The 26121-nt window shown below is 41.2% G+C and overlaps 1 protein-coding gene across 6 annotated transcripts in view; it reads right to left on the reverse strand.

Moving 5' to 3' along the window:
* The window catches only part of ROBO1 (roundabout guidance receptor 1), a 1145453-nt gene that overhangs the window by 18012 nt on the left and 1101320 nt on the right, over positions 1-26121 (reverse strand). For 4 of the 6 annotated variants that reach the window (XM_066346778.1, XM_066346773.1, XM_066346772.1 and 1 more), the window contains 6 exons: positions 23609-23763; positions 20350-20685; positions 18375-18482; positions 15477-15621; positions 10520-10768; positions 958-1364 (listed from right to left, as the gene is read on the reverse strand). In XM_066346778.1, coding sequence (XP_066202875.1) covers positions 958-1364; positions 10520-10768; positions 15477-15621; positions 18375-18482; positions 20350-20685; positions 23609-23763 — 1400 coding nt within the window. The remainder of the gene's footprint in view (positions 1-957; positions 1365-10519; positions 10769-15476; positions 15622-18374; positions 18483-20349; positions 20686-23608; positions 23764-26121) is intronic. The other 2 variants (XM_066346776.1, XM_066346775.1) reach the window with 1 other exon arrangement.

Raw genomic sequence — 26121 nt, forward strand, 5'->3', positions numbered from 1 at the left:
CGCATGCGGGAGTCTGTCTGACTGTCTCTCCCCGTTTCCAGCTTCAGAAAAATACAAAAAAAAAAAAAAAAAAGGGATACTGGCAATGAAGGGGGAAATAGATAAATAATAGATATAATTGTTTGGATAAACTTGCAAATTATTAGATTAACATATATGCTTTAAGTATGGAACATATTTATGCTTGGTAATGTATGTCTATTACAAACACTGTTATAGATTTCTAATTAAATTAATATCCTAATAGAATGAAGAGAGTGGGCGTGAAGGACACACAGCCTAATCTCCAATGGTGCAGCATTCCCCGTGGATATCAATCTATTTCTCTTAGAGAATTTCTACGTAAATAGGATTAGAAAATGATCATAATGAATTTTGTTATGGTGACTTTTGACACCTTAATAAAACTCATGGTAAACCTCACTTACTTGACTGTATGCGTATTTAAAGAAATAAAATATATCTATTTGTTCTACCCATCTTAAATAATGAAGACTTTCCAGGTAGCTTCATTTGTGCATTATATAAGATTTATTAAACAAAATAGGAGATTTTAAACATCTGTGTTAAAAATAATCAAATTATGTCATATGCCTGGAACTGGGTTTCTTTAGGCTGAGAACAAAAACGAACAGGCCTAACAGCTAAGTATCCCCAGGACACAAGAGAGCAGGAAGGGAGAGACGCCACACCCACAGCGAGGTAGGCCAGGGACTCACACACTGACCCGCAGGCCTCGCAGCGAGGGGGCGCACGACTCACCTGCTCACCCGTGGCCTCAGCGGCAAAGGGGACGCACGACCCACCCGTGGACCCCGCGGCGAGGGGGGCGCATGACCCACCCGCTCACCCGTGGACCCCTCGGCGAGGGGGGCGCATGACCCACCCGTGGCCCAGCGGCAAGGGGTGCGCACGACCCACCCGCGTCTCCCTCCGTGAGGGGCGCGCATGACTCACCCGCCGCATCCTGCATCTGCCGCCGCGCCACCTTCAGGCCCGCGTACTCGGCGGCGGCCGCCACCGCCTGCGCGAAGTCGGCGTCGGTGAAGAAGGAGCCGTCGGAAGAGCTGACGCTGGAGCGCCCGCTGGAGATGTTGTCCTCCTCGGACGCCGAGCCCCAGCCGTTGATCATGGAGCCGGTGACGGAGCTCTCCAGGTCCCCCACGCTGGAGGCCGGCGTCTGCTCCAGCCCGCGCAGCAGAAGCCGCCTGGTCTGCATCTTGGCCACCTCCATGTCAGCTTCGTCTTCCTCCTCCTCGGGCGCGTCTGTGTCCATGTCCGAGACCAGGGGCCCCGAGATGTAGCCATAGGTGTGTGGCGGGGAAATGGGCCGAGGCGGCGGAGGGGGGCTCACAGGCTGCCGTCTGCAGGGACACAAACAGGTGTGGCTCAGCTCGCAGAACCATCAATTACCCACCAGATTCACAAGCGCACGGATTTAATCTTTGCTTCTGTGGATCTGATTTGTTCAGAAAAAGAACTGAAAATCAGGTATGTCTAAGTGTTACTTTTTCTTTTTAGGTAACAGAGAGAGAGAGAGGGGCACACAGGGACAGACAGACAGGAAGGGAGAGAGATGAGAAGCATTAATTCTTCCTTGCAGCTCCTTAGTTCCTTAGTTGTTCATTGATTGCTTCTCATCTGTGCCTTCCCTTGACTGGGGGCGGGGAGGGTTACAGCAGAGCTAGCGACTCTCAAGCCAGCGACCTTGGGCTTCAAGCTGGTGAGCCCATGCTCAAGCCAGTGACCAGGGGGTTATGAACCTGGGTCTTCTGTGACCTAGTCCAACGCTCTATGCATTGCATCGCCACCTGATCAGGCTGTCTTAAGTTTTACTTTGAGTTGTAAGAATCATGTTTTAACCAGGCTAGGCTACCTTTTGATTCAAGTTTGATAGAAATACACTCAGCTCTCTGTAAGTAGTATCCTTATGTTTCAGCATATGGCTACGGTTCAGTTAAAAAGCACATGTAATACTTACTTCGACACTTATGTCTATGTATTAGTCTTAAAGCGTCTCAGACAACTATCGATAGCTCATTCTTACCAAAGACAACAGACATCAGTCCCGAAGCACATATTCCACAAACATATAAATGTGTTCCTTTTCCTTTCTTTCATTGACACCCCTACCTACGGTTTTAAGAGAACAAACTTATTCATTCCGACTACAGACAGTAGAATTTCATAAGCGTAAAAAATTATACATTCAACACATATGACATAATAATTTTCTTTAGATTTTACTCTATTTAAAAAATGGTTATGAGAGCCAAGAGCAGTTTTTCTCAGAATGACTCACTTAAGCATTTCACTAAAGATTATTAGCTATTTTCAAGTCTGTCACTATTGTGATATTGCACTTATCTGCTTGAAGGAATTTTCTTTGATGGCCTAGAATGAGTTAAGGACTAAAGATAAGGACAAAATAAGGCAGGATCCTACAACGGAAATTCACTGAGTTCCTGACAACTGATTTCAGCCATCTCTCCAGAGACGACCTGGAAATCAAATTAATTAAAAGCGATTCTTCGGCTACTGTCCAGCACCATCACCCACACTGAACACAAGCTGACTGAGAAAGTGGAGAGCGTTTAGACATTAGTGGAAAGTAAGGTTTATGGGAAGATGTTATTCCCAAAGGAGGAACATGCCCGAGGATGAACTCTTCAATGAGGAAAGTGCCTGAGAAAAGGGAAGGGATACACTGACTGATAGTTGCAGGACGTGCTCCCCACCCCCCGTGCTCTCTGGGCAAGGTGAATGAGCTACGTGGAGGGGGCAGCATTTGGAGGGCTCATGGCACCACCTCATCAAGGTCTGTGCCCCTGAGGCGGGGAGAGGAGAGACTGCACACACGCCTGCCGACAGGAGCGCTAGTGTTGGAGACTGGGGGAGATGAGGGCCCAGTGTCTTCCGGTGACCTCCATGGCTTCGGAGGCTGGAAGAGATATGAGTGCCACTGACTGAAGACGTCACTAATTGCTCAAGGACCAAAAATGCCTCGAGATGCTGTCAGGGCTTGAGTCTGCCGCCAGAGGTGTGAGTTTGGGCCATCCCTGTTCCCTCACCATCCTCATGTTATTCATAGTGCAAGAGGAGAGAGAAGAGGCGTTGGAGACAGCTAAGGAGAGAACTGGGTCCGCATCCATTTGCCCTTTTTATGTCCCTTCCCCCTTGCCTGGACTCTCAGGACAATGTTCCTGAAGAGGAAAGGGAGGGCCGTGTGGAAGAGCAGAACACGCCCCCTCGCTCCATGCCACCATACGCAGACAGGAGTCATCGGCAAAGGCTGTCTGGAAGTGCACAGTTATGCTTTTAGAATGAACCGGACTGGGTCTCAGAAGAAAGCATACAAATAAAACAACATGGGGTTCTGCTCAAGACTTAACAAAGGGACTAGAGAGAGAAAAAGAATGTTAAATACAATACAGTTTTTAGGACGGGATGGCAATTGTTCAAAGAAAAACATTTTGGACTTTTTATCCCAATGAGTTAAGATACTTCAATAAATATGTTTAATTAACACAAATGTAAAAGCATGAATAATATGATTACCAAAATACTATTAATTTATTGAGCACCTACTTTGTAATTAAGTATATTGTTGTATAATGTTATTTAATTCTCACTACTTTACAAGTTACTTCTTTTATTATCATTTTACAGATGGGAATATAAAAATTCAGAAGAATTAAGGATCTTGCCAAAGTTCCCACAGCTAGTATGTATCAAATTTAAACTTTAAACCCACATTTCATTTCCAGGGTCATGATCTATATTTGAGGAATGTTAATTACATATATATATGCACATGTACATATACATTTACATACATATACACATATGTAATAATATATTTATATATATATACACACTGTTTGTATATATAGACCCATAGTTCTTTAATATAATATGTTCTTTCTTATTTGTGGGTGGTTTCTAATACATCTGTGTGTGGCACTAGAAGAAAATAAAATGTGCTAAAGCTGAAGTTGTTTAAGAGATTAAAATGGATAATAGTTTCAATATGGAGTGCTTTATACACATAGGAGAAACCTTTGTTTAATTTAAATTGCAATAAAATACTATACTTAAAAGTCAATTTACAGTTCTTTGTCAGCATGCACATTCAAAATACCACAAGAGACTTCTTTTTAAAAGACATATAAGACTTCTTAGCACAAAAAGGACTATTTTGAACATCAATAAAGGGCTGCAGAACAGCCGAGTTCACTATGAAAGGAGGCCAGCATTGTTGGATTTGGATAATCTACAAATACTGTAGAGTACAAACATCTTCACGTTCAATAAGGGCTGGCTTTTAGCTGTTACCACCTTTGTGCAAATGCTGAGGAAAGATAGAAAAATGTATTCAAAACATCTGTAAATAAGGCAAGCTCAGGGAATGTGTGATAAACATGTATAGTTTGAAATATGTAATATATTCTATTTGAAAACAAAAAGCCATTTCAAGATGCCACACTCAAGTGGGACTTGCACAAATGAACCTCAACCCTTTTGATTTTTCCCTCTGAGGGATTTTGACGTGTTCTGCAATAATGTGCAAGTATACGACTGTGAATCACACCACTCTGGGCTCCTGCTCTAATGATGCCTTCATAGACCTGTGCAAGAAAGGAAGGTAACAATGACATTAATTTATGGAGGCAGGTGTTTATATAGCTCACCACATACCATTTACCAGGCTGAAGACAAAAGCGGGAAAAATGCATACTTTTGAGACTTGTTTTTGAAACTGTTGTGCTTCAATGCTTTGTATAATAAACCATTACCTGTCTTGTAAATAGATACAATATTTACATTCAATTTGTCTGTATTAATAAAGTATCAGATTTCCTATTCCATACATAGATATGATTTTACTTTTCAAGAGATTTTAATCTTTTTTTGCTAAATACCAATTGCAATAAACTCAATAGGACCAGACACTTTTTGAAACAATACATAGAAATAAGTTTAATTATATTATTTTTACAGGTATTGTCTGAAAGAGGGAAGAGATTCTCATGATGTTGGTCACCTGGTGAGTCTAGTTTTAGATGAAAATGGAATATTCTAGAAGGTAATTAGAATGCCAGACGGCAATAGCCATAATAATGTGTCGGAATATTTATCTAATCAAACAGTGGAGTGTTATAATGGCTTTAGTTTCATAAGTTTTATTACTATAAATCACATTATTTATGTATGTCCCTAATCAATAAACATCCCAACGCTTTTCCAGGATGAGGACCTGCCAGTTCCCCTCAAGAGATGGAATGTAGTTCTAGATTCTGAATCTGGGTAGACGCCGTGATTGCTCGGGCCAGTAGAACATGGCGGAAGTGAGAAAATGCTAGAACCTCAGCCAAATATACTGTTTATGAAACTTAGGGGGTATTCCAAAATGAATATAAAGCAATAAAAAAATGAAGCACTTGATTTTTTCTTAATTAAACAAGAACATCAGAAAAGCAAACTTACAAGGCAAAGAAAGGTGTTCGATTATTCAAATGAGATGCAAAATCAACTTTGATTTCACTGGTAAAAATGCGCTGTACAAAAAGGGGGAAAGGACTGGAGTATCTGCACGTTCCCTGATCCCCTCATTTTTGTGAGCATATCGTAAATATGTTCCTTCCCGGAAGGGACTCACAGTCCAGCAGAAGAGACAAACGACTAATTAAATAGGCAATGATAATGCAGAATTGTGACGCTCCATGGTAGAAAGTATCGAGAGTTCTGTGGGAACACAAAACGGGGTCCCGTCTCAGAGCTGGGACATCAGGGAATGATTCTGTGCAGAGTATCTGCCCGTTAATCGAAGATCTGAAGGGTGTGTGTTAGCTCCAGAAAGGAGAGGGGATAGTGGCATTCCAGGAAGATGGGGCAGCCTGTGGAAAGGCCTCAAGGTAGGTGAGGACACTGGTCACTCCAGGAACTGCAAAGAATTTAGAGTGAAGGCAGCAGGAACAGCGAGGAGGAGGGGGGGGTGGCGGTGGCTAGGAATGAGACTGCACACGGGGTCAGATCACAAAGGGCCTTGATTGCTAAATGAAGGAGTCTTGCCTTTATTCTAAGGGAAATGGGAAGCTATTGAGAGATTTTAAGCAAAGGAGAGACTTGATCATTATTGCATTTTAGAAAAATGCCTCTGTACCGTCTCCAGCAGCAGATTAGATTGAAGAAGTGGCCCAGCTTAGGCAACAGGCCCAGTGATGGACCATTTATAGCAGCACAGACATGAGCAAATGGCTGTCCGGAGAGGAAAGTGCCTTTATCACTAGGGAGATGTATATCGCTCTAAGTGACATTTATTTAAGCAGTAAAAATGTGTCTTAAGGAGAACTTGTATATAAGGGTCTGATGCCCCAGAATGAAATCAGGAGAGAAATAGCTATCTATCTATTTTTAATGAGTGCTTCATCAGGGGAGTGGCAGGATGATGAGAAGGAGAAGTCAGCGACTGATGGGGCAGGCATCTACATAGATCAAGGCTTTGAGAAGAGGTTTCACTCAGGGACTTAGCTGGATATGGGAACTACAGCATTATCAAAGAGGTAGGCGTGAGTTAAATGTCCAACATGGTGAAACTGTTTACATAAATTATAGTACACACTTGTTTAATTGCGTATCTAACCAAAAAGTCATTACAAGGTAAAATAAACTGTTAAGTGAAAAGAGTAGCTTATAAAATAATATTGGCATATCCCCAATTCAAAGCAATACTGGTATGTAGAGAAATAAAAATGCAAAAAAAAATCATTACTGAGGTCTTAGTAGTGATTATTTAGATCATTGGTATTTTCATATTTTCATTTTGTCTAACTTTATTTTCAAAATTTTCTATAGAAACCATGTAGATTATACCTTGATCGTAAAAGAACAGAAATAATATTTTTGTTTAATGGGCTTCCATCTGCTTCTTATTAGTGTCTCATGTTATTTCCAGCAAAAATCCTGGAAATACAATTCTTAATACCTTTCTAGACTAAAAATCACTTTCTTAAAAAGGCTGCATTTAGTCCAACAGGGTTGTTTTTTTTTAAAGTGCAGGTACCCAATGCATTTCCCAATTATACATGTCCACATCATGTGGACATGAGCATTCGTCCCCCTAAAACAACAGGGATAGGTCCACTCCGAAATTCTCCTGTAGTATCAGATTCCATTAATCAAATACTGCAGAGAGCCTTGTGGAACTCAACGACAGGAATAAAAAACCTTAGCTCTTTCCTCAAAGAGCTTTTAACTTAAGTAGGGAAACAGAGACACACATAGGACATGCTAACGCAACTTGGAAACTGATTAGCGTGGTAGCAGAGCTGGGAACAGACCCGTGTGAAGAATAAAGCAAAGGACTGGTTGATTCTGCCAGACAATCATAAGAAAGTTGCACAGGGGGGGGGGGCATTTAAAAAGGTCTGAGAAAGATGAGAAGTGCTAGCCAGGCAAAGAAGCAGCATGTGCAAGACACATGTTTGTTGGGTACGTAACAAGTTGAGCATTTTGGTAATGGCCACGTGAGGCCAGATGGCCTGTCCCTTTCCTGCTAGCTCTGAAGCAGCCCTCTGTTGGCCAGGAAGTGGCCTTGTGGACCTGGATTGGTGACAAGTTAAGACAAATTCAGGGAATTTCAAAAGGACTGATTTGAAGAGTGGGTGTGGGGAGGAATTGGAAGGGAGGGAGGAAGTGAGGGGGGAAAGGACTGTGCAAAGTTCGGAAGACTGGGCTCAACAATAAGACATGACTCCGAATGGGGAACAACATTACTAGACTTGTGTGTAAAGGAAGATAATGTGGAGAGGGGACAAGGAAGGGGGGAAGAGAAGAAAAGTGAGGATCAGTTCAAACGTATGGCAGGATTCCAAAGGTTATGACTGAGGGCTTCCCCTAGCTCCTATAAGAATGTGAACAAAGGAACAAAATCAATAGATATTTTGGAGTTAGAATGAAGGAACTGGCGAATAATTTAATTTGAGGAATAATAAGAAGACCACAGAAAAAATTAAACAATAGGATAATAAGCTGATTTAAAAATGAGGAAGGTATTCTTTTTTGTGTGATTTTGCCTATTCCTTTGGCTATTTCATTTTACAAATGTTGGTCAGATAAATAAGGGTTGATCATCCTGAATAAGATAGCCACAGAAGGGGAGAAAGAACACATTTTAAATGTCAAGTGCAAAGACCAAGAGTCTGGTTTTGGACATGTGCAGTCTGAGATGTCCAAGTGAAAATAACCCTGTGTTCCATAATAATATTGTGATAGGTTTGCACGGTGATGGATGGTTACGAGAACCAGTGGCGTAATCCCAGAGTAAGGGAAAGAAATGCCAAACCACTATATTGTACATGTGAAAACTAATGTAGCCGATATATTATTGTATACCAACAATACTGACATTTTAAAAATTTAAAAACAAAACAACAACAAAATCACAGTGGTGGCTTAATAAAAAGGGGCCGGCTGATGAAATAAATTAGAAAGTTCTTGGAATATAAGTATAAGTAGTGGTTGAACCAACTGATGGAGTGATGTCGTAAGGTAGGGGTCCCCAAACTACAGCCCGCGGGCCACACGTGGCCCCCCGAGGCCATTTATCTGGCCCTCGCCACACTTCCTGAAGGAGCACCTCTTTCATTGGTGGTCAGTGAGAGGAGCATAGTTCCCATTGAAATACTGGTCAGTTTTGTTGATTTAAATTTACTTGTTCTTTATTTTAAATATTCTATTTCTTCCCATTTTGCTTTTTACTTAAAATAAGATACATGCAGTGTGCATAGGGATTTGTTCATAGTTTTTTTTTTTATAGTCCAGCCCTCCAACGGTCTGAGGGACAGTGAACTGGCCCCCTGTGTAAAAAGTTTGGGGACCCCTGTGTAAAGGCAGTTGGGAATTGCTATCTGTTGAATACCTATGCTGCTTCAGATTCCTTAGGTACATTATCTCATTTATTCTCACAACTTATAACATTGCCATCGCTATAGAAAGCTTAAGTTTGATAAAGATTGAGGAACATTTGGATTGATCGTTTGGCGGTTACTATGGGGAGACTGACAGAAGCAAACAGGTAGAGGCTGAGATGGGAACTGGGAAGAAAGAAGTAATGAAGTCATTTCCAGGTGTGGAGGGGAAGGAGAGCATGCTAATTAGAAGGGGTTAACAGTGAAGGAAAAGGAGGATTGAATGAAGAGGAAGGGGCTGGAAAGTCAAGATAGATAAAGGGAATTGAACTATTTTATTGTTTGGGGGGGAAGGTAGAGAGAATGGCGTAAGGAACAGAAAGGAAGAGGCTTGCTAAGAGGATACTGGGTACCAACTGTAACACAGGAGGGAATGGTGAGAAAGTCAGTGGCTGGAGAGAGGAAGAAAGAATGTGCGGGTATTTCGGAGCTAACACACCTATTACCTTCTCATTTGCTTTGAGTAAAAGGGTGGAGGTGGTCCGGAACCTTCATAAGGAAAAGAGATGCCTTGTTTGTTTTCAATTTTCATGAAGTTCCATGGGTTAATAATATCAATTTTAAATGTATGACAATACAGCTTCCCCCTTTGTCAAATGGAAGGTTTAGTCACTTCTTTTATTTTAGAAAATATGTACTATGAATCTGGTAATAATCTCTTACTGATAGAATAGTTCATAAACGTTGCAAGTTCTATTTTAATCAACAAAATTCAAGCAGCATGAACCAGAATTTGTTATTCATTGAAGAACACTGAAGGGAGATCTTCTGAGGGAAATAATACACTCAGTATCAAATGATAATAGGAATAGAGGAAACTCTGTGTGTGTGTGTGTGTGTGTGTGTGTGTGTGTGTGTGTGTAAAATGTGTCAGGGGCAATAAAATACACACAAAACCCTCAACAATAGAAGAAGAGCTCAGATGATGCAGTAATAACTTTTATGTGATAGAAATGACAAGGGAATTATTTGTACATAACAAAAATATATTGGTTGGCAATGTTGAATATATAGGTTAAAAAAAGTCTAACAGACACACACAAAGTATTTAGTAACTTGGACAAAAAGACTCCAACCCAATATCTCCATCAGAAGTCAACACAAAATGAATATACCAAACTCATTCTTCTGCAACATTAGGAAACAAATCCCTCTGTGGATATAATCTAAAAAGGCAAGAGCAAATCTATTTTCCACAGATCAAATGCTTCAAGAAAACTAAAATACAAAAACACCTGCCATCAATAAAATGTTACAAGATTAGTAAACCATATGTTTACTACACAATCTCCATGTGTTTATAGAGGCAATTACCATAAGTGGATGAGTATTAATGCACATTATTTTATGGTTGCAAGTTCACTGGGATCAATTAATTTAATGTTCCGGTCAACAATATTACTTGCTATGTTAATTACTAGGGCTCTCTGAGTGATGACTCTGGAAAAAAAAAAAAAAAAAAAAGAAAGAAAGCTCGTGTCGCATTCTATAAATGCTACTTAGGAGTGGAAAGGATCTAATCTGAGCAAAGGAAGCGGGTGACAGCCTACCTCCTGTCGGGTTGGTGCTGCAGGTGACCCATCTCCTCTGGACCGTCCTGCAGCATGGGCTGCAGCTCCTCCTGCGGGGAGGGGGTCAGCGTGGCCGTGGACTGATGGCTGTAAGACACGGCTGCCGGCGAGGAGGCCGCTCCACGCACGGGGGGCGTGGGGCCCCGCTCGTCCTCCTCCTCTTCCAGCTCGCTCTGTTGCAAATACATCCTTGCGGGTGGCACCGGACATGGCATTTCTTGGTCATAGCTGAAATAGATTATAACCATACTTAGATTTACTCTGGTTATTCAAATCAACTCTCTATATAGTTAACGAAGTGTTATCCTTGAACTAACTGTTTCTTAAACCTGAATGTTCTGGGGCCCATTAAGGAGGTATTGTTAAAAAATAATCGTTCGCTATCACAAAGGTTTGTGAATGTATATAGTATATGTTATATGTATTACTGTGTATTATATGTATTGTGTATTTATGTGTTATATGTATTATATATTAGATATTTTGTATTATATATTATTATATAGTGGATATTGTATGTCACATATAACATACAGTATTTGTTCCTTGAGAAATTATCATTTACACTGGCCTATTACAGGCTCTAAGAAGTCATGCCATAACAAACATCTGTTTAATATAGTTTAACTTGGTACTTATAAAGTGTGCTTGCTATATTCTCTCCCTCTGAGTCCTCGTGATCTCTACAGGACAACCCAAGGATGGTCTTGCACCTGACCCAAACATGACATGCTAAGCTCTGAAAAAAGAATTACTCTTGAAAATCCTTTCCGTGGGAAATATATTAGAGAGCCGCTTATTAAATCCAATACAACTAACTTTCCCTCTAAAATCATAACAGATCACTATTTCTTTGGTGGAGCACCAAACCAAGTAGTTGGATTGCATTTAGGATAATGAATAAAAAACACCACAAATATTAACCAGGAAAACGTCTGTTACTCCTCTCACAGAGCGACGTGAACGCTCTCAATGGATCTGGACAGCATTCAGACCTCCTGTTCTCCTACCCCAGTGTACACAGCTGTTGATTAGAGCGGCAGTGATGTACTACGGCGTTATCCGAATTGTATCGTTGTTATTCACTCTATGTAGTTCATTTCTCACCACCTCTCTTGCTTACCTGAACTCAAGAAAGTTGGGATTCATATAACATGATTTCTTTATATTTTCTTTTACTTTACTAATTCCACTATATTTCCTGTGTCAACAGCAGACAACATAGCAATCTGTTGATTCTTCCACACTAGAAATCTTACAGTCATCTTGAGATTATTTCTCCCTTTTCTTCCTCAAAGTTCCCCACATTATCATAGATCTGTTTCTAAAAATTCTTTAGAATAGATTCTTTTTAATTCTGTTGTATGTGCTAGTGCTGTAACATTTAATCAACCTTTTTGCCTCGGGCCACTCTTTCTTCATCCTCACATTGCTTCCAAATTACTTTATTATAATTCACATCACTCCTAGGTCATCCGTTTGCTCCGAAGTAATAAGCAGTTCTCATTGTCCAGAGAATAAACAGACGTGCAAACGAGACAATCCAGGATTCGCCTCTCTGCTGGGAGGGCTCACCTTTGCCTCCCCAGCTTCCTCTCACTCCCTACTATGTGGTTCCTGTCAGTTCTCCAGGAGTCCACATCTCTGTGTGGCCCCCGAGGCCATAAAACCCCCTCTCTTCATTGAGAACCTTCTCATTTGTCAAGGTCAAGAACAAAAGCCAGCAGACCAGAAAACCTTTCTTCCCAGTTAGACTCAGTTTTTCCCTGTAAAGCACAGCTGTGTCTACAGTTGTTGTTTTTTTTTTTAATTGAATATATCAGAGTGACACTGGTTAACAGAATTATACAGGTTTCGGATGCCCAATTCTACAACACGTCTCTGTACACCCTATTGTGAGTTCACCTCCTCCGAGTCAAGCCTTCGCCCATCACCCTCTATCACCCTATACCTTCCTCCACCTCACCCAACCCTGAGATATCAAAATTGTGTCCATACACGATTTTTTTTTGTATTTTTCCGAAGCTGGAAACGAGGAGGCAGTCAGACAGACTCCTGCATGCGCCCGACTGGGATCCACCCGGCATGCCCACCAGGGGGCGATGCTCCACCCATCTTGGGGCGTCGCTCTGCCGCAATCAGAGCCATTCTAGTGCCTGAGGCAGAGGCCACAGAGCCATCCTCAGCGCCCGGGCCAACTTTGCTCTAATGGAGCCTTGGCTGCGAGAGGGGAAGAGAGAGACAGAGAGGAAGGAGAGGGGGAGGGGTGAAGCAGATGGGCGCTTCTCCTGTGTGCCCTGGCAGAGAATCGAACCCGGGACTCCTGCTGGCCAGGTCGACGCTCTACCACTGAGCCAACCGGCCAGGGCCCATACACATGATTTTTTTTCTCTCTTTTTCTGTCCTTTTTTGCTCAATCCCTCCACCCCTCCCCCGTACCTAGCCTCCCACCCCAGTCGTCAGCCTGCTCTCTATCTATGAGTCTGTCTCTTATTCTTCTGCCTGTTAGTTCATTTTGTTCATTAGACTCCACATATGAGTGAAGGCATACGGTGCTTGTCTTTCTCTGACCAGCGTGTTTCACTTAGCATAATGCTCTCCAGGTCCATCCAGGCTGTCACAAAAGGTAAGACGTCCTTCCCTTTTAGGGCCGTGCAGTATTCCATTGTGTAAATGTACCACAGCTTTTTCATCCACTCATCTACTGATGGGCACTGGGGTTGCTTCCAAATCCTGGCTGTTGTAAATAATGCTGCAGTGAACGTATGGGTGCATACGTTCTTGTTCTTTGAAATCAGTGCTTTGGGTTTCTTCAGATATATTCCCGAAAGTGAACAATGGGTCGTAAGGCAGCACTATGTCCTCTTACTTTATTTCAGTCCTTGTTTTTTGTTTTTATTTTTGTCGACTAAAATACCAATTAATGTTGTTGTATCCAGAGCCTAGAAATTGAATTTTTCAAAGTCAAACCTCATTATTTGTTCTTTGCAGATTCTATATTTGAAAATGCACCTACTCACTAAAACTTAAATGGAACCCCGAGGTCAATACTTGCAGCACTTTCCTGGTCTGTCAACAGACACATGCAGAGAGTTAAGAATATATGAGTCACGCCTGACCAGGCGGTGGCACAGTGGATAGAGCATTCGGAATGGAATGTGGATGACTCAGGTTTGAAACTCCAAGGTCGCCTGCTTGGGCACGGGCTCATCTGGATTGACCATGGGCTCACCAGCTTAAGCACAAGATCGCTGCCTTGACCATGGGATCATAGACATGACCCCATGGTCACTGGCTTGAGCCCAAGGTCACTGGCTTGAGCAAGGGGTCACTCACTCTGCTATAGCTCCCCCTCCCCCCCGTCAAGGCACATATAAGAAAGTAATCAATGAACAACTAAGGTGCCACAATAAAGAATTGATGCTTCTCATCTCTCTCCCTTCCTGCCTATCTGTCCCTATCTGTCCTCTCTGTCTCTCTGTCACAATATATATAATTATATATATATGTCACCTGATAAGCATGTGATTAGCGGAGTTCAAACAAGGTGACACTCTGCCTTCTAGTTTCAATATCATACCGTACACAAGTGTCCCTTTCAGGATCTATATAGTGCCGCATCGTTCTCTTTCTCTCTCTCTGTATTTGCTTTTTATCAGTGACTTCCTTGTTTTGTGTGTGTGCAGTACTTTAGTGCTCCTCAGGATAAAAAGCTGTGACATGCCTTAATGGAGAAAATATGTTGGACAAGCTTTGTTTAGGAATGGCTGAGAGGGCTGTTGGCTGTGACTTCAATGTTAAGGAGCCAACAATACATGGAATGTGTGATGTCCTTAAACAAAAACACATATTAAACAAGAAGGTTGTTTAGGTTTGGATCTCATTTGTGTGTGTGTGCGTGTGTGTGTGTGTGTGTGTTTGCAGAATGAAAGAACAATGTATTTCTATTGTTGTCACTAAAAAGACTGCATTTTCAGGTAGATTCTGTATGTTTTTGTTTTTGTTAATTTCCTATGTCCAGTGGGTTGTCCTCCACTGATAATATTGGGGAAGCAGTGGTTTGTTGGGAGGTACCAAATCCAGTTTACAGAATCTGAACTGTGGACAAGGTACAATAACTCTCTAACTGTGGATTAGTCGTGCTTGTTAAATCCTTGTGAGAGACAATTCAGTCGAGCATAAATGTCTATAGATTTCAGCATAATGCAGATATCTATGAACAGTTTTCTAAGAATACTGTTAGCTAAGAATACTGTAGCTTTGACATAAATCTACACAGTTTTCTTATGAAAACTCAAAGATGTGCAACAGAAGTTTTGATACTTGAAAAATCATAAAATTATGTATATTACTATAATATATATGTAATCTCATTATATGTACATATTCATTCCAAAAGAGGTTTCCAAGGCACAAATTCTATTTTTTGGTAGTGCTGAGGAGGGTTTTTAAGTCCTGTTGAACTATCAATATTGTTTTTCTTTTTCTTTTTCTTTGGGAGGTGAGGAGATAGTGAGACAGATTCCTGCCTGTGCTCCCACCGCAATCTACCTAGTAACCCCCATCTGGGTGGGGCCAACGCTCAGACCAACCGAGCTATCCTCAGCACCCGGAACCAATGTGTGAACCAATGGAGCCACTGGCTACAGGAAGAAAAGAGGGAGAGAAGGGGGAGAGGGAGTGGAGAGAGAGGCAGATGATCTCTTCTCCTCTGTGTCCTGACTGGGAATCAAACCTGGGACACCCACATGCCAGACTGACACTCTGTCTATCCACTGAGCCAACCAGCCAAGGCCTCCATACTGTCTTATGCAGAGACAAATGTTCGTGGACCTCAGGGATCAGTCTCACTTTGGTGATTTAGTTGAACAACGACTTCATACGGGTTTCAGAGATCACCTTATTCCACTTACCACTGCTCTGCAGTCGCTCTTACCTGTCATCTACGGAAATGCTGTACTCCTCACTGTTGCTGTGTGGAGGGGGGTGCGCGGGGGGCGGAGGCAGCAGGTCGGCCCAGTTCATGCCCCCCGGTTTCGGTACCTTGGGTGTCCGTGCCCCTTTCTTGTGCCCTTGACTCCCTTGAAAAGAAATAAAATTCAAGTCTTATATTTCTCCCCTTTCCAGTGTTTCTATTATCCGTGGGCTAATTATTTTCTGTCAATATGATCAAACAATTATACACAGTGAGAAAAAAAACACACTTTATTAATTTTTAAGGGAAAAACACACTCTTCTTTGTTAATTTTTAAACAGAACTTGGTGCCATAGAAGATGTGCAATTTACCAGCAAAATAAATGGCAAAAAAAAGGGCAATAAAACCATAAATGAATTTTATCAGTCAGATCATTAATAGTGATCTTCTTGCAGAAATTAATTGCACTATGGATTATTATCTAGAACAAATGAGCTGTAGACATATTTTCTGAGGTTACTTTCTGTTATTTAATTACTGGAACTTAAAATATAATATGATACAGATATGATCTATTAGAGATCCACTGTTGCATTAAATCTCTGAATATATATATAATTTGTACTTGTCCACGGAAATGTTTTAGGCACAATGAAATTACTAGTCTTTGTCAGAAAGGCAGGTGCAGATGAAAATAATGGCTGGAAGAACTAATATTAACTAATGACAAAAGAAACATAAAATGATTTTTTAAAAAAGAGACAGAGTGTATTTAGCCACTGTTCCCATAAAATTATGGCTTAGAGTAAAATGATGTTTCTTGCACATTCTCAGAAGTTGGAAATAGCCCAATTATTCAACTCCAGTGTTCACATTTTAAATTTGGCATCTTCTTTAGATATAGGTATCTGCATATTTTAGAGTATTCGTTTAAAGTAACTTGGGTCAAAAGCTATTTTGAGATAAAATGGTCTTTATCTTCCTCCCCCCCAATATGATACATTTTAGATTCTTATATACATCCTGTAATTTTTTTTTTTCATATGATTCCCTTAACGTCAGTGAATTGTCTTGGCCTTTTTAGTTTTTTGTTTTATTTTAATCTCTCTGAAATAGCTCCAAGTTACACGGCATATGAAACAGGTTACACGAGCCTTATTTTTTGAAGTCACTTGGGAATTTTTCAGTCAGATGGTAGTGTTGGCTAAGCCGGACGTTCTTGCCCTGGTAGGGGCGGGACAGGCTGTTGTTAACAAGTTATGGTCGTGAGGCCTCTGCTGTGTGTCCCCATTCTCTCTCCCGCGCTCCTCCGCGGGCCTGTCCCGGAATGGCTGGGCACGTGCTGGGGCGTGGCCGACCCCCAGAGCTGCTGTGTGTCCCCATTCTCTCTCCCACGCTCAGCGGTCCTGTCCCGGAATGGCTGGGCACGTGCCGGGGCGTGGCCGACCCCCAGAGCCCTCCTCTTGACTTCCTGGCTCGCATCTACTGCAACAGCTCCCTCCGTCCTCCTCAGACCCAGCATCACACATCTCTCCTCCACTTCATCTGCCCGCTTCCTGCGCTCTCCTAATGGCTACCTCGTTTCACATTGTTGTGTCTTTTCACCACATGTCCCCGGAAGACCTAATAATAATGAAGAGCAGGAGAACATCGGGATCTAGGTGTCTATGCTGAGGGATGGAGAAAGTCAACGGAATATTAATAACCTAGAATCATGTTTTTCCCATTAAGTCATGATTTTTCAAAGCGGCTAAGAATTCAAAGATGAAACGGCGGGGGGACATCAATATTAACGCTCTGCCTACAGCGTTCACAAGAGGAGATCTTGGAAAATGTTCTGGGAATTCAGGGTTTACTTAAGAAAAAGCGCAAAAGCCATTTAATCATTAAATTTTAGTTGTTAAGGAAATCAAACAAAGAGCAGATCTACAAAATAAAGAGCTATTTCTAAGCTGCTTTAACTCAGACAGGAACAATTTCAATCACTGAGAGAACACAGGTTAGAAAACACGAAATCAGCATGCCTTCCAAGGCAAGACCAGAGAGTGCAGACGCCACACTCCCTACAGAAGAGGGGCAGGGACACTTGGCTAAAAGCACCTAGCAGCAATTTGAAGCCAGATGCTTGGAAGTGATATTTCTACCCTGTCCTGGGGAAACATCGTAGACTCAAGATCAATTGGTTTTGTTCTCACTGTGGTGTGACTTGCCACATGTTAGTTCCAATAATGAACCGCCTTTAATTAGAAAAACAGGACTTAAGTATCAGCAAGCTCCCATCTGTAGCTCGATCAGGAAAACAGCTGGCAAACAGCTGCACCAGCGTGAAGACCGCAGGGAAGAGGCCTCAGGGTGGTTTGGGAGGTACTTGCCTGCATCAACCGTCAACCGCGAGGTGGCTTTCTGAGGTCTTAGAGCAAGAACGGAGGGAGTAGAGAGATGATAAAGTCAGGTAGGTTCCAACTGTACTGAGCTCTCACCACCCTGTCTCTGCGGCTTTTGATTTTCCTCAAGTGCCAGCGTTCTGTGTGCTTTTACAGCCTTGTTTCAAATGGCAATATTTAGCAGATAAACTATCTGTGCAATATTTTTCATTTCTATTTGGGCTGATAGTGGGGGGTGGGGAAAGTTTAACAGCCTTTAAAGACTACTTCATACTTCTCTGACTTTACTAAAACGCTCCTCAACAAGGAGGAAACAAGACCCTCAATCTTAGTTACCAAATAGAACATAAAATGGTTTACTGAATGGATTGCTTTTCAAATTGCAGAGACAAGACCCGTGCCTGGAAGATGCAGATTCTATAAAGCGACAGACATGTCCCATACACACATCAGCTCAGGAGCATTCGATTCACGGACTTGGAGCGCAGCGTCTTTTGAAAGGAGACAACGTCCTTCTTGGTTCCCCATACTTACCGGATGTACTGCTGCCCCGGTCGGAACTGTTGTAGGAGCCTCCTGTGTTCTGGTCGTAAGACTGGTTGTACGGGATAGTTGGAGGATTGGTGTCATTTGCTCGATAATCTAGACATTTGAGATGAAAAAAATCAAAATTAAACATTTATTTTCTCTTTGGTGCCTCAATCATTTATCAAGAATTAGGCTTTTAAACCATCATGCTGCCCGCTTGCCTAGATGTATGGACGTGTTTCAGAGGGAAAAAAAAAATCAAGAAAAAATAAAGACCTTTAAACATGTCTCCAAGATTTATAAAACTCAAGTTCTACATCATCTAACAGAAATCAGACAAAACATAGGTGTGAGCAAATCCTATCAGAGACTATTTCTTCTCCTTAAATTCTTTATACAGCAGCTATGACGAATAACCAGATTTGCTGAACTTCCTATCTCTTTAAATATAGTAACAAAATCATTTCAACAATAAAAAATCAGGAAAATACGTCTTTAAGTCATAAAAAAGTAAGGAAAAGAAAATATAAAACTGAAACTTGTCAGCAAGATTATATCTGATAAAAGTATGTCCACGATAAGAGAACAAAGTATTGCAATCTGCCACAGAGGCAGAGGGGAAAGTCCAAATAATAAACTCGCCACTGGCATGTAATGAGCAATGATGTGTCCGTCTAGTTGCACGCCTGGACCGTTATTAGAGTTTGACACACCAAGTCTGTTTACAGGCAGTATAGACAATAAATCAGAGCTCTGAAACATTTGTTCAGAGGCCCGTCAGACCTTCCCAAAGTCCACAGTACTGTCACAGACTGCGGAGGGATAACATAACAATCGTTCTGAATCCCCACTGTAAACTCCGTGATTGCAGACCTGTCCCATCCATCTCTGTCATGGCCTGGTGCAAGCGTCTTAATAAATATTTATTGAATGGGGTTATGACGCCACCAACCAAGTGTTTTCTTAAACTCAGAAAAAAGCAGGACGAGTGTACGATTCAAGTAAAACATACAAGCACACTAACTTCAGCAAAAGTGTGGGCTTACGCTATCTTTTGTAAATCTCTCACTGTAATCTGTTTTATTTTTGAAAAAAAAAAAAAAAAAAAAAAAAGTCCTGGCTCAAGCCTAAAGAAAATAAAATAAATCGGTGTCTCTAATGATCTACAATAAAATGTATCTTTTAACTGGACAGTTGTACAGAATTGCCCGATTTATTCAAATGAGAGCAATGCCTTTTTTTCTTTGTGGTAGAAATTTGCAAATCACGTTATTAAAGTAGTAGCCCGAAGGAGTACAAAGAAATCAAATGGCATTCTCTTCAAGCTCACACATATTACGATAGGGAAACATTCCCCTCTGGCCATAAAATACCATTCTGCTGCGACAAGTGAACACTAAACTCAATTTATTTTAGGTTCTGTCCTGACAGACTTCAATCAAGCCGGCCCAAGAAACTTCGGTTCTGAAATCATCCACGCACAGCCGCCGTCTCAATAACCACGCGAGGGGCAGGGAGCTACGACAAATGGAACCACTTCTCTATTTCAATCTAATTATTTTTCCTCTGTTTGGTATAAAATGCCATTCATTTCTACGACCATATAAAAGCAATTATCTTCCATCCTTGAGTGGAAAAAATGGGAGAGTCTATTTATTTAAAATGTGAGGCATTGTGACGGGTGTGCATCTGCCTCATGAATAAAAGATGGTCCGTCCCAAGCAATCCCTCACCTACGATGAAATTGAAATTAATCGCAAAACCATTGGAAAATACTTACTTTTTATTTTAAAATCAATTTCCAAGGTTATTGTGGTGCTAATTACCCTCCTTGACACGGGAAGTTTTTGAAACCAAAGAAATAAGATCAACCTTCGTTGTAACAAAGGAAAGGGTTCACCTGCGCCTTAGAGCCGGGCCTGTCTGAAGGGTTGAGGACACCAATACAGAACAGGGTGGGAAGGGAGGCAACGCTCTTCACCTTTGTTCAGTTTGTTCTGCTCCACGATGTTATACTGAATCGGGGCCACTTCCGGTTTCTGCTGCCCGGGCGGCTTCCAGTGCTTCTCGCCGGAGTCCCCGCTGCCGTTGTTCATGTTGTTGCTGAGGTTGGACTGGATGAGTTGGGTGGTGGCGTAGGGGGTGGGCTGCCCTGATGGATTGACAAAACGCCCGTCCTTCAGATTTGGGCTATTGAAGGTTTTCATCTCATTGATTTTGTTACTAAGGTCCACATCACCATAAACAGTTGACTCAGGGAGCATCAGATTTGTTTGTTTGTTATCCAGTTGGTTGTTATAATTTGCTATACAATCAGCTACGTGCAACGGAGAGGAAAAGGAAAAAAGTCATTCTCCATGGTTATGCGTTTGAAATTCCTTTGTCAGCAGCTTTGTGAGTGACAAATTGTTACGTAAAGAACAAACAGGCTTAAATGAGATCCGTGAAAAGGGCTGACTATTTACATGTACCTTCTAAAGATTGCAATTAAAAACTGAGGAAATAAGGGAGGTCACACAGAATTTATACATAGGCTAAATAATATCGAATTTCTGCTAGCACCATGTAGTAAATAATCTGCCCAATTTAAAAAAAAAAACCTTTAACAACCCCATGAATGGAAATTCCTCCAAATTAATATAGACATAAATATCATTATTTGTCAAATTCAAAGATATCTAATATGGAGTAACTGAACTATTCAAAGCTACTGGTTAGCTACTGAAGCTAGAGAACAAAGCATGTAAGTGCAGAATCCAAAGAAAGAACGAAAGAACTCTGCCCTCCTATCGTAAGAGCATGAGATTTAAATATTTTATAAAGTACCTACACTCGAAAGATGTGAGGAACAGAGGAGTGACAGTCAATAGCGCTCGGGAAAACTGGATTAGTTCTTCTCTTGCTCATGTAGGATAATCATTGTTAGAAAAAGATGTTAATCACATTTTTTCCCCCTGGTTTTTATAATGACACCTCAAGAATGACGATATGGATGGCAAAATAAATCACAAGTAACCAGGGTAATTTAATTAAGTAATGCCTGGAATAACACGATTGCTCTACTATCTCAATTTCCCTCGAATTTTCCTTTTTTTTAAAAAATTTATTTATTTATTTATTTTATTATTTTTTTTCTGAAGCTGGAAACGGGGAGAGACAGTCAGACAGACTCCCGCATGCGCCTGACCGGGATCCACCCGGCACGCCCACCAGGGGCGATGCTCTGCCCACCAGGGGGCGATGCTCTGCCCCTCCGGGGTGTTGCTCTACCGCGACCAGAGCCACTCTAGTGTCTGGGGCAGCGGCCAAGGAGCCATCCCCAGTGCCCGAGCCATCTTTGCTTCAATGGAGCCTTGGCTGCGGGAGGGGAAGAGAGAGACAGAGAGGAAGGAGGGGGGGGGTGGAGAAGCAAATGGGCGCTTCTCCTATGTGCCCTGGCCGGGAATCGAACCCGGGTCCCCTGCACGCCAGGCCGACGCTCTACCGCTGAGCCAACCGGCCAGGGACGAATTTTCCTTTTTTTCACTGGAATATTTGTGAATGAAATAACTGATATATGTAAAGAAATATTTAAAGCCAGCAGGTGAAAAAATATTGAAAAAGCAGGAGGAAGTAACGTAATAATATCAAAAGTAAAACATTTTTAAATAAAAAGATTAGTGACATTACAATGGTAAAAACACATTATGTTATTCATGTAGTTCACAGGCACCGATATTAACAGGTCACCATAAAGACTGGTTTTCAACTGGACATTTTAAAAAATGATAAATTAATATGGTTGCTATTGAAGATGTAAACATGAATATAACCTTAGGAAAAGTTTATAATTTCTCTATAATACTAAATTCAACTACTTGGCTTTTGAAGAATAAGGGATCAGGGAGAAGAAATATTTGATTCATCTGGGCTTTAGGAATTCTAATTTCTAATTGCTAGGAATTAAGGTTTATTTAATAGGGGTTAAGAAATAGTATGAAAGGCCATATAGATTTGGCAATCTTATTTTTCTTCCCCAGTCTTTCCACGTGTCTGCTAGTCAACAGGACTTTGAGGTGACAATATGTTCCAGCCTACATTGTTTAGTACAGTGGCCACTGAGCACTTGATTGTGGCTACTAAGAATGAAGGACTGAATTTTAAATCGCATTTTGTTTAATTTAAACTTAAAGATGCACCTATAGCCAGAGGCTACCATATTGGAACAACACAGCTCCACCCATTAATTTAAATGAGTATTGTCATTTTTTTTCCTCTCCTATAAAGCTCAGCATCGTCTTGCTTTTATTGATAATTCTGTGAGCATCTATCTGTCTGGACAAGTAGAATATGAACCTCGGGATTCAAGTCACATGGATATGTTGTGTTCATATCCATATCGAATGGGACCAGCAAGGTAAGAGTCACAGATTATGCAATGATTGGTCTTCAAAATACGTAACATCTTTACTTAAAGATGACCTTCTATTTCCTTGTTCCTTAATTCAATAGGAAATTTTGCCTCTATAGTCATATCTTCTGATCCTTTATGATTCATTTAATATTCCTTACTTTGTGAATACTGAGAGTTTCTTTAATAAAACTCATTTGTAGTTTTTTGCTTATCCCTTCAAATATTACATACTATACATCCATAGTTTAGCATGAACTTTTAGGAAAGTCATTTACTTACACTTATTTCTGAACCAGAAACACACCATACAAAATAAATGTCTGCTACCCATCTGCAAAACCATGTGTTTCTTACATGTTCAGGGTTTACTTCCATGCTATAAAAAGGTGTTTCTAAATTTCAGTTCATTTAAAATGTTCATTATTGTTGCACAATTATTATTATTATTATTGTTATTAATCTTACCGCTATTAAAGAATTTGGTTTACTCAAAAGTATAGATTTATTGACATTTTGATGTTTTATTCCCCACATATTGAAAATAACTTCATTCACTACAATGAAACATTAGGACTACAAACATTCTTAGGAAGATGAAAACTTTTACATAATTTCATCTTTCCTAATTTGCCTCCTATTCTGGGAGTGTCTATTCTCCATTTTCCCATCGTGCCCTGGGAAACATTTCCGTGGGAGAGAGTGAGGGGTGAGGAACCAGGGATGGAAAGACTAAAACAGTCTCGCCTGCTAACCCCTAGTCAATAACCCGCTGAACCGTTGATCAAATTTTCCCTTCCAAGGTAGACAGAGGGAAAGCCATCTGTCACGATGCCCAGGGGTCTCTAACCTGGGCGACTGTAGGTGGTCAGGTTGCTGTCACTGTTGCCACTGCCGGCGGTACAGCAGTTGATGGAGCAGTCGTTGTGACTGTTCCCGGTATTAGGCCACGTGTCCGCCAACCACGGCTGGGCAGCGGGCTCGCTGATGTTGAGAAGTCCCGGCCTAAAGAAAGACAGATACATAGTGAGCACCTGTGAGATGAACCGCAAATCATATTTCTTACTCAGAGCACCAAGGAAGGCTTTGTTCTGTTAATTCTCACAAATAATCCGGTCAGCTATGCTGAATGACATTATTCTTTCTTTTATTTTATTGACAACTCGACTGTAATGTAATACACTGGGCTGTGCCTCAGCTTCTAAGACCATGACGTTGTAAACTGGCAAAGTTGTGCCTCAGAATGAAAACACGGTCTTGTTTTTCAATGCTCTACTCCACATTTAGTCACAGTGACTGAAAATTAAACATGGAATCTAAAAATATGGATACATTATTTTTTTTAATGATTAGGAGCTTAAAAACTACCATAGTTAAGAGAGTTTATAGTTCTTTGTTTTGGACTCCTTAAAAAAATCATGATTCTCCTGGTAACTTAATTACAAAAAACAGAATAAGTTTCTTCACTTAGACCAGTGGTAGTTGACCTGGTCCCTAACACCCACTAGGGGGCGCTCCAGCTTTAATGGTGGGTGGTAGCAGAGCAACCAAAGTATAAATAAAAAGATAGATTTATCTGTTGCCGAGTAAAGTTCTCTTTTACCAAGGATCAACCATTCTCCACTATGCCTTCCTTTTTCATCCTTTCAAATATTAAACTAATTTAAAAAAAAAAGATAGATTTATCTATAGTAAGTTGTTTTATAAAGATTTATTCTGCCAAACTTAGCGAAAATCCGACATCAAGTACTTGGTAAGTAATTATTATTATATGCTTTAACTTGCTGTAACTCTGCTTTATAAATTTTATAAAGTAAAGTTTCTTCCCTACTTTATAAATCACCGTTACTGTGGAACCGGTGGGCGGTTAGAAAATTTTACTACTAACAGACATACAACAGTGGGCGGTAGGTATAAAAAGGTTGACTACCCCTGACTTAGACAAGAAGTCATTCACAGTAAGAACTAAGATGGTGTTTCAGAAATAGTGAGTTTAGGGCTCTGTGACATTTTACAGAGAGCCTCATCACTGTTTCAGAGCACAGTCCTTTGAACGTTTTAACATTTTTCCAATGGGGGACCATGCAAAATGCTTAAATCCCTATATAAACAAAGGAAAGCTACTGAATTAAACCTGGTAAAACAAAGATGTCCTCTACAAGAAATATTAGTGTCCATGTTTATTTTTAGCACAACAGATGTTAATCCTCTTTCCTTGTGTGTTGGGATGGCAAAGCATATCAGCAGTTATTAATGGGAGCCCCAGACCAGCAGGGCCAGAGATGCAAACTGCAGTCCCAGAAAGGCATTCCTGATGTCCCTCTCCGGCGTGGGCTGCGTTTGATAACTCAGCAAAAGACGTGATGATGCATCATGTGCTGACAGGCCCACAATAAACACACTGGGACTCCACAGTCCGCGAAGACTGTTTTCATGGTTTTGTTTCTTTGTTTAAGTGCGATAACCGTGCTTCTCATTTACCCGGGGAAGAAAGACCCTGACATTCTCCTCTCTGTGGTTCCTATGCTGACAGTCAACTGAACAAAAACTTACTATGCAGATGATGGTTATTTGAGGAGTGGTTCACCTCAGATGAAGAATAGGGACTTATAATTTATATATCTATATTTGTATGTAAATATATATGTGTGCCTGTATGTAATAAAATAAATGTCTGCTTATAGTGTGTGAGGCACTATTCTCGGGTCTTCTCATGTATCAATGCCTTTAATCCTCACTAAAATTTCTACAAGGTAGTTACGATTATTATCCAGATTTTACAGATGAAGAAACTGAGACGCCTGGGAGAGGTGAAGGGAGCTGTACATAGTGAGACAGAGTAAGGGCAAGGCAGGGCTGGGATTTAAGTCCAGGGAGTTCGGCTCTAGAATCCACCCAGGGGTCCCCAAACTTTTTACACAAGGGGTCAGTTCACTGTCCCTCAGACGGTTGGAGGGCCGCCACATACAGTGCTCCTCTCACTGACCACCAATGAAAGAGGTGCCCCTTCTGGAAGTGCGGCGGGGGGCCGGATAAATGGCCTCAGGGAGCCACATGCGGCCCGCGGGGCCGTAGTTTGGGGATGCCTGATCCACACTCTACGATGCTGACATGTCCTCAAGCCCTCTCAAGAAAGAGGAGAATGTCTGAAGTCTTCACATTCATCATAAAGCTGTTAAAACTGAGCAAACGTATTATTAACATTTTTGATAACAACATGCTTTGAAGAGCAATGTTGCTGAATCGCTGAAACTCAAAACATTTAAGCGCAAGCTGTAACCCAGCGATGTGCAGCCTTTGAAATGGACGTTAGTTAGTGAAACTCCGCATCCATTCATCTTTTGCTTTCCTTATTTTCTCTTG

This window comes from Saccopteryx leptura, chromosome 8, assembly GCF_036850995.1.
Source record: "Saccopteryx leptura isolate mSacLep1 chromosome 8, mSacLep1_pri_phased_curated, whole genome shotgun sequence".
NCBI classification, from domain to species: Eukaryota; Metazoa; Chordata; class Mammalia; order Chiroptera; family Emballonuridae; genus Saccopteryx; species Saccopteryx leptura.